Source organism: Phasianus colchicus, chromosome 2, assembly GCF_987193195.1.
Source record: "Phasianus colchicus chromosome 2, bPhaCol1.hap1.1, whole genome shotgun sequence".
Classification (NCBI taxonomy): domain Eukaryota; kingdom Metazoa; phylum Chordata; class Aves; order Galliformes; family Phasianidae; genus Phasianus; species Phasianus colchicus.
The window spans coordinates 16240980-16249760 of NC_143437.1; the positions used below are offsets into that span (position 1 = coordinate 16240980).

The 8781-nt window shown below is 50.7% G+C and overlaps 1 protein-coding gene across 12 annotated transcripts in view; it reads left to right on the forward strand.

Annotated features, from left to right (window-relative positions):
• The window catches only part of SLC8A1 (solute carrier family 8 member A1), a 99210-nt gene extending 91725 nt beyond the window's left edge, over positions 1-7485 (forward strand). For 10 of the 12 annotated variants that reach the window (XM_090134911.1, XM_090134906.1, XM_090134908.1 and 7 more), the window contains one exon: positions 1025-7485. In XM_090134911.1, the coding sequence (XP_089991037.1) occupies positions 1025-1401 (377 nt within the window). In that variant the 3' untranslated portion in view covers positions 1402-7485. The remainder of the gene's footprint in view (positions 1-1024) is intronic. The other 2 variants (XM_090134904.1, XM_090134905.1) reach the window with 1 other exon arrangement.
• The last annotated feature ends 1296 nt before the right edge of the window (positions 7486-8781 follow it).

Genomic DNA, 8781 nt, shown 5'->3' on the forward strand with positions numbered 1-8781 from the left:
GGAGAAGGGGCTGTAACTCACCCTGACCATCTCCTGCTTCAGTCTCACCAGTCCCAGACTTCCACTTTAAGTGCTCAGAGATCTTGAAACTGATCTAGCACTATCAAAGCCCAAAAATCACAAGAACCAAAAGGGAGAGCAGATTTGGGCAAGGAAAGGAAAGAAGCAATTTATAGTCTTCTGGCACTATTGCTAGGTGTGAGTTTTGCAGGGCTGTCTTGTAGCCTCAACATACAAAATCTCCCCTTATGTTTTTGTTGACAAAAGTTGGCATTTCGGGAATCAAGAGAAAGCGAGAAATTCTTTTTAGGATATATTTGGCTTCTTGTTTGAATTAGCAGATGCTCACAGATGGTGCAGTGTTAGCTGGGCTCCTGGGTTTGCATGTAGAACCAGCACTTCCCTATGGCACATCACGCCGGTCTACTGGACACAAAGTCTGCAGCGTAAGAGGCCAGTCAGGTTTATTACAGATCTTTTGCTGTTGAAGCTGATGAAACAGCAAGTGTGCACAAATCTGCATGGCTTTTAGTCCCTGTTAAATGGGTGAAAGATGAGCTCTTGATTACCAAAATGTTAGGCTCTGCACAAGGCTCTGGAATTTAGTGAGGGAAAAGGCATTGGAGAGAAATCATTAAAGCAAACACAGAAATGCAAATACAAACTTCAGCAGACCTGATGGCTAGAGACAAACCATTGTGGCTCCCAGAGAAGTTTTCCAACCAAGTCAGCCTGTCAGTGGATGTGGGCCGGAGGCCGATACACAGTGGTATTGGGAAGGGCTGCCTTAGCTTGAAGCACCATGGGGCATCTGGGGATCATACTGGGGGAGGTGCCCCATATTTCTGGACTTTGAGATTTCCTTCCTGGGAATTTCTGGACCCTGACTGTCCTTCCTTGAGAATGTTGTAGACAAGTCTGTATCCTTAACCAATGCTTTGTGGCATCTGTCCCCAAGATGCCCTCCACCAGCTCTCCCTACCTGTCTGTTTCCTGAGGGTTTCTCTCCACCTTCCCTTTGCAGACACGTTTGCCAGTAAAGTAGCAGCAACGCAGGACCAGTATGCGGACGCCTCCATCGGGAACGTCACCGGGAGCAACGCTGTGAACGTTTTCTTGGGCATCGGAGTGGCCTGGTCCATCGCAGCCATCTACCACGCAGCACATGGACAATCCTTTGAAGTCTCACCCGGCACTCTGGCCTTCTCCGTCACTCTCTTCACTATTTTTGCTTTTATCAGCGTGGGCGTGCTGCTCTACCGGAGGAGACCCGAAATTGGAGGTGAGCTAGGTGGGCCGCGGACTTCCAAGCTGCTCACATCCTCACTCTTTATCCTCCTCTGGCTCTTGTACATATTCTTCTCATCTCTGGAAGCCTACTGCCACATAAAAGGCTTCTAAAGGAACAATCAGAGATAGTAAATATATGTATATCTATATGTATCTATATAGAGCGATATATAGGTATAGATATAGATATAACGCTGTGTATAATGAACAGAGAAAGAATAAAAGAGATTTGCCATGTTCACACACCTGCTGATGGGAAGCAGCTTTGGAGCGTCCTATGAACTAGGCAGGACCCCAAAGTCAGCTGGACCCCTCCTCAGGGGTCCCTTCTTTGCAACTCTACCAGTGAGAGCAGCCGGCAGCCCCTGAGCCCTTTCCCATTGCTCCCACTGACTCCGGGACGATGGATGCGAAGGCAACTGGGCGAGTTGGCACAGGGAAGGCCAAATGGCTGGCTAGAAGTGGAGACAGTGGGCAAGGAAAGGAGAGCAAGGGTCCCGACCTCCGACCATCCTCCGTCTGCCTTCACCACTTGGGAACATCTCCTCCGGCCCTATTGGAAAGAAGCGAGAGACCAGACTGAAGACAAGGGGAAATTGGGAGCCTCCTAAGGATAGAACACAACCATTTTCATCATTTGATTTTTTTTTTTTTCATTTTGACATGTGTACAATTAGCATTCCTCCCTTTCTCCCTGCTCCATTTTCCCCTTTCTCCATGTTCTCTGTGCTTTGGGGACGCAGCCACATGTCTGGTGTCCTGAGCTGAGGTCCCACCTCGTCCCCCCCTGGGCATGCTGTCATGGTACTAGTAACATTTGCATGAACAAAACGACCCCTACCTGTATATAACATCCTGTAGTGATAGTCCTTCCAGCTGTGTGGGTTGAGCATTGCTGATACAAGTGTTTTCTTTTCACCTGGTTTTATTTATTATAGTTAGTTCAGTTTCTCCCATAGGTTTGGGGTTTTTGTTGTTGTTGTTCTTTGGTTGTTTGTTTCCTCTTCACAGGGAGTGACAGGAGGGAAAGCTTTCCCCACTCCCTGCTCCGTGCATGTGTCCCCAAGAAGCAATAACAGCCACACGGACATAGGTTTTCTGTGTCCTTGGAGGCCAACTGGCAGCCCTCATTTCAGGACCTGACCTTGGGGCTGCTCCTTCCCCACAGCCATTTGGAATAATTCAGCACAAGGGCTGTAAGGAGTTCTGCTTGTGTGCCACATCGGGGCGCAGCCCTGGCACAGAGGTGAGGGGCTGGTGAGCAGGGTGACAGGGAGGAGGCAGAGCAAGGGATGTGTCTGGCACGTGTCCCTTCTGAAACCAATGGAAGGGGCACAACAGGGCCACTTCAGGATGCCCGCAGTGTGTGGGGGATGTCCCCTACCTGCACTTCCCACCAGCCATACCAGTGGCCCAGACAGGCAGTCCCCAGCATGCGCATCCACCGGTGAGCTCCTCCAACCTGGCTGGAACGCACCTCTGCACCATCATCCTTGGGCTGGGGTATTTGTATCCATTGTGAACAATCTGCAGGAACTTCAATGAACCTGTTGTAAGAGTTTCTCCAGGAGTCTGAAGTTTTTTTTTTTCCTTGTCAATCCTCTTCTCACTTTTGAAGGGTTATGTGGTTTTCCTTTTGTGTTTTTTTTTTTTGTTTTGTTTTAAGGGAAGAATTGAACACAGATGCAAGTTGTTCAGGTGTGTGATTACCTTTATGTACAATGACTTCATTTTCATTTGTTTGCCTTCGTTGGTTTTTCATTGTGTGTATTGCCCACCACTATAGGCAGTGATCCACTAATTGTGATGATCCTTATCAATGGTACACAATGCACAGACAAATAAAGTTTGCAATGATTCCTCATGGACCCAGTAGTGCTCCTGCATATTCTCTATGGAGAACCCTCCCCTTCCCCCTTGTTGTCTCCCTGTACATGGCACCCACCTCTTATTTCTTCATCGCTTTGTTGTGTTTCTGCTGCCAACAAGGGCCCCCACGTGCCCGCTCCTGCCCCATGGGTGAGGATCGAACACTATCACTGAGCCTGGCCATCCTACCCAAAAACCTAAGGCTGCTTTGTGCCACCCGATCTGCCCACAAGCACTCGGCATCCCCCAGGATGAGCACAGGTCGAGCATCAGCAGCATTAAGCCGAGCACAGTCGCTCACATCCACGTGCTTTCCCCGGGCACTGAACTGTATGAGCAGAGCAGCTCTCCTGACCCAGTAATTACATCTCCTGAAAGGTGATGCTGGTGTTTCACTCTCATCATCCTTCGCTTCTCCGCCATGAACTGCACTCACCGAAGTAATTAACAAGTCAAATGGGACTTGTGCAGCAGCCTGCTTTAAGAGGCAGTAAATAACTGTTCTGCTCAAAGAGCCTTCCAGCAGGGATGATGGAGCACTGCTTGCTTAGAACACGGCCTAAATCACGCAGTTAACGCCAGCCTTGTTTATGCTATTACTCTGCCAGCCGCATGCTTTTGGGATCCTTAACGAGCTCGTGCAAAGCATGATGCCTCTTTGCCCAGCAAACCGCACTCCTCGAGACACACAGGCTCCGGATACCTCCAGTTTGGGAGGTGATTTTCTCCCTATGTTCATCACTTCGTACAAGGACAAGAGGGCAGGGGAAGGCTGGAGACCCTTTCCGGTAGACACGTGCCTCAACTATGCCAAGCAACTGGATGTGGTCTGTGAATTCAGTGTGCTATTTATTTTTGCTGCGTGCCAGGAGGAGAGGGCTGGAGCATGTGTGTTATTGTTAGGGTTATTTTTAAACGCTTGGGTATGAAGCGAGAGCGGCAGTACTGGGGGCTATGCATGTGCCTACGGAGGAGGATCGGACACCTTACCAGCCCAAAAGTGCCGGTGTGCCAGAGGGAGAGAGAAGAGGAAAAGGAGGGAATAATTCCGGGAGAAGCCTTTGCAGGATTTTTCCACAGGCTTTGGCACCTGCGCCCATCCCAGGCAGCACATTTGCAGAGCACCAGGAGCCTCCCTGGCCTCGCAAGATGCCCAACCACACGCGCACGCACAGCTGCGGGAAAGCCTGTTTATCTTGTAAAAACTTGACTTGTGCAGGAAAGCATCCAAAGGCCTTGGTATTCTTGCAAAATGCGCCGAGGGACAATAAATACAGCCAGATTCCTCACCTTTTAAGGACTTGAGACTTCCCTCTTTTGGAAGAGGAAGTGCCAAGCTCGTCACCAGCCCTGGCATGAAGGGGTGGGAATGCTGCCGACACAGGCAGTGCCGGCTGGATGTCCGGCCTGGGGACAGGGGCAGCACCACTGTGTCCCCGCACTGCTGGAAACCCCACTGAGGGGCTGCCCCCAACCCGAATGCTGTGACTGTCAGCTGGATGCACCTGAAGGCTGGGACACAGTGGCAGCGATGCTCCCCAGCATCTCGGGTGTGAGGCCAGGCAAGCAATGGCCACCGTGCATGTTTCCAGGTGGCAGTGGAGAAGGCGGGCACACTGAGCCCTTCCTGCTCGCTTTTACTGTCCCTCACTCATGGGGTGTTGGAAGTTCCAGTGTTTCTGCTGAATTTCCACATCATCAAGGCCCACAGATGCTGATGTTCCCCCACCTAAGCATGTCAGAGCAAACTGAACACTGTACCTGGGGGCTCGAGGTCCACTTCACCTCTTTCAGCTCAAAAAAGCACCTGTTTTCAGCATTAAATGTTCTAAAAAACCCACCTGCTCCACATTACAGTGGGCAGAGCTCAATCAAGGCCCAGTCCTGCTGCATGGTGATAGCGTGAGGCTGTTCAAAGCAGGTAGGAGACAACGTCCTTGCTGGGAGACCTCCAGACGCAGCAACTCCTGATACTGACCCACCATTAGAGCTCCTGGACCCTCACGGGACACGGGGAACACTCACAGGGACCTCCCTTGGCCTCTCTGTAAAGGCTGGATTTATTTCCTCTCTTTTATGCCCAACTCAAAGCCTGTCCCAGGCCGGTCTGGGGGTGAAACCAGCTTTCACAGGCTGCTGGCTCTGTGGTGGTCTGGTCTTGCTGAGCAGTGAGAGCTGCCCTGAGCAAAAAGACAAGCCAGCACCTCCCATATCCTCACCTATCTGCTCCACGTGGCTTCCCTCTCTTTCCCAAGTCAATGTGTCTTTGTTCCCCAATGGCCAGCCTCACAAGGCTCCTCCTGCTGCTGCTCTGCACAGAGCACTAAGCCCGTGGTGCCCCATGGCAGGAGGCTGGGCTCTACTGATAACCCAGCTCTTCAGGCTTCCCGAGGAGACCGCAGCTCAGCAGCGTGGCCAGATGGGACTCTTTGTGGACGGAGAGAAGACAGCAGGGAGCCCTCCTCCAAGCTCCAGCCTGATGCCGGGACAAACAGCCAGACGGTGGTAAAGCCACCTCAGGAGCAGAGCTCTTGCAGCCTCGTCGGAGGCTTCCATCAGCGAGGCAGAACCTCACTGGGGCAGTAGGGAGAGCCCAGCAGCACTCCTCAGCCCTCCAGGCCCCAGTGGGCGCACCATGCCTGGCAGCCCCCAGCTCGAGCCTCCCCATCTCTTCTCTCGCGCGGTTCCTTGTCGGTTCACACGATGCAGCTACACTATTTGAAAAGCCATACTATTTGTTGGTACGACTCTTTTCGGACTGTTGATTTATATATATTTGTTGATAAAAGAGGTCATCTTGGGAGACGCTCGTAGTCTACTGGGGAATGATCACCCAGTGCTGTATATTCTGTACATGCTGTATAAACAAAGCAAAAGTATTTAAGCCTAAATGTTTGCGGGGTGAGGGGAGGCCAGCCACCGGGCAACCTGGCATCCCTTGGGGTGAGTGTGGACATAGGGACGGGACCTGGCCCAAAAATGGGGCAGTGCACCCGGAGATACGAGGCCACATCCGAAGCCATGGTGACGCCACACATCCTGTCCCCACCGGAGCCCGACCGTCCCACACACGGCCATAGAGCCTGCCCTGTGCTTTCTGTGTCGTTTGAAACCATCAGAGACAGTCGTGGCAGCCTCGAAAAATTGTGCTGAGCTCATCTATTTTTATATCTGTGGTGTTTCCCAGTTCATAGAGAGTAGTGAACAAGTACCCCTATAGCTGAAAGTGACATGTTCAAAATAAACATACGACTGCGGAAATTGTTTGTAATAATAATTTATTTGAAATATTCTGCCAAAGATAGCTCTCTTAATGGTCTGTAAGCGTCGTTTTCTCTCTTTGCTCTGAATGTCATTGTGAAAGCACCTTTCTCCCTGCTCTCTTGGGAAGACTTGCTTTTATTTTGGTATATTTAAGGGCAACAAAAAAGACCCATGTTTTGTTTTTTTGTGTTTTTTTTTTAACCAGAGTGGTGTGTAGAGGAGCAGAGGGACGCAGGGGGGCACAGGGAGATGTAGGATGACTTCTTACCAGTCGGGTGATGGATGGGACACAGCAAAGGGGAGGAGATGTGGGCATGTGCCCCCTCCACAGTTAGAGCACCTGTGGGATGAGCTGGGCCTCCCAAACCACCCCCGAGGGATCACACTCATATGGCCCTGCCCCATCTGCAATGCCTCAAGTCAGAGCCAGGCCTGGTGTGTGTGGGGTTAACCAGGGGAGAAGCTGCCCAGATCCGTCTGCTCTGAATTAGAGATTTCTTTATTTCACGTGTCGGGGGAAAAAAAAAAAAACAAAAACCAAGAGTCTTATTTCCCTTCCCCGTTGTTTCTGCTCGAAGGAGCTTTTAATGCTAGAAAAACACCTCCCATCATCGTCTGTGATCCTTACACCTGTTGCACCAGGAACTCGTCCTTATCCGTACCCATCAGACCCCACCTTACCAGAGATTCGTATGGCGGAGGGGATGGGTTGGATGGGTCGCTGGGTCGGGTGGTTCGTTTTTTTGCTTCTGAGCAGACTCATAAAACTTCTTGATGGTAAAAAGCCAGAGGAACGGATCGGTGACAAAGGAACGGGTTGGGAACGGCTCCTCAGGCACCTTGTGGTGGAGAGGAGGCAGCAGTGTGGGGTGCAGGGGGTGAAGAGGGGATGTGAAGTGTGTGGGATGGAGCCCCCGGCAGTGTCTGCAGCCACGGCATCATGGGGACGGGCAGCAGCTGGGAGAAGAACTGGGTTTCTGATCACTGTGCATTTTGTTAATTAGGGAATTCAAATAGTTTTATTTTTACCAAAAAAGAAAAAAGAAAAAAAAAAAAAAAAGCCAATTAACAGATAATCTTTATTCCGGTAAAGACAACTGTTGACTTGAGATATATATATATAAATATATATATATACATATAAAGCATATATATATATGTTATTTGAATGGTTTGTATGCTACATAACATGGAAACGTTGCGAGGTGTGTCATCCCAATGTACAAAATAAATGACTTTTCCCTGCATGCTGCCTGGGTATGTTGTGACTTGAATTAAGAATTGCCTTATGCAGAGGTTGTATGTTACCCACCTGGGGAATGGCCTGGCACTGTCCATCACATCACACGTGTTTTGGTGCTGTGTTGTGTCCGGTTCCGATGAGCTGTCCGTCATCCGTGTGCTTCGTGGGAGAGCTTTATCTTGTTAAACCCGTGCTATGTAAACCTCTCATTGCCTGAAGTAGCCCAGAGTTGTACAAATCAGTGTCTCCAGCCGTTTTCCTAATTTTATCACATTTCCTAACACGAAATATAGATGTTTGTAAATTCTTCATTCATTTTGTCTATCTTTATGTCTTCTAATCTGGCAAAAATCTGCCCCCAAACCACCACCCCTGCTCATGGCTCCTGTACCCAGTGGCTCCCTGCAGCTGGAACTGGGGATGGATGGAACTGGGGATGGTCAAACTGGGAACCGATGGAACTGGGGATGAATGTAATGGGGGATGGATGGAAGTGGGGAAGGATGCTGATCACTGCGATCCTTTCCAGCTCAGCAGGACGGGTTCCTGAAGCACCAGCACTGCCTGTGTGCGCCCAATGGTGCCAACGTGGAGACCCAGAGTCACACCTCTGGCAGTAAATGCCCACGGCAGGGCAGGGCTGGGTGCCCGGCCTCGGGCTGCCGGATGTCCCGCCCACCTGCAGGAGCCCCCGCTTCCTCATCCCCCATTGCCTCGGGTTTGGGCAGCACCCGGGGATGGGATGGGGACCAAAGGCAGCGGGAGCGGGGTGGGCTGGGGGAGAGGCCAGCCTCGGGAAAGCCGTACAGAAGAGCAATGAAAACAGGTGCAGCTTTCTTATCTAAACGTTACACTGCTTATCGCATTTGGTCCAATTTTAAACGCCGACTGCATTTGTTCCAATTATAAAGTGCATTTCAAAGCGCAATTTAAAAACTCAATTCAAAAACGCGTGTCAAAAAGGCAATTCAAAGTGACTGTTTAATATATATGTAGATTTACTTAATTGCCCTTTTTCACCGCGCCTTCCCGCACAGCCCCGCTCCCAGCCTCGGACCCCCCGCCCCTTCCCGCCCCGCAGCCCCGTTCCCGGGAGCCGCGCCCCCCCTCCTGGC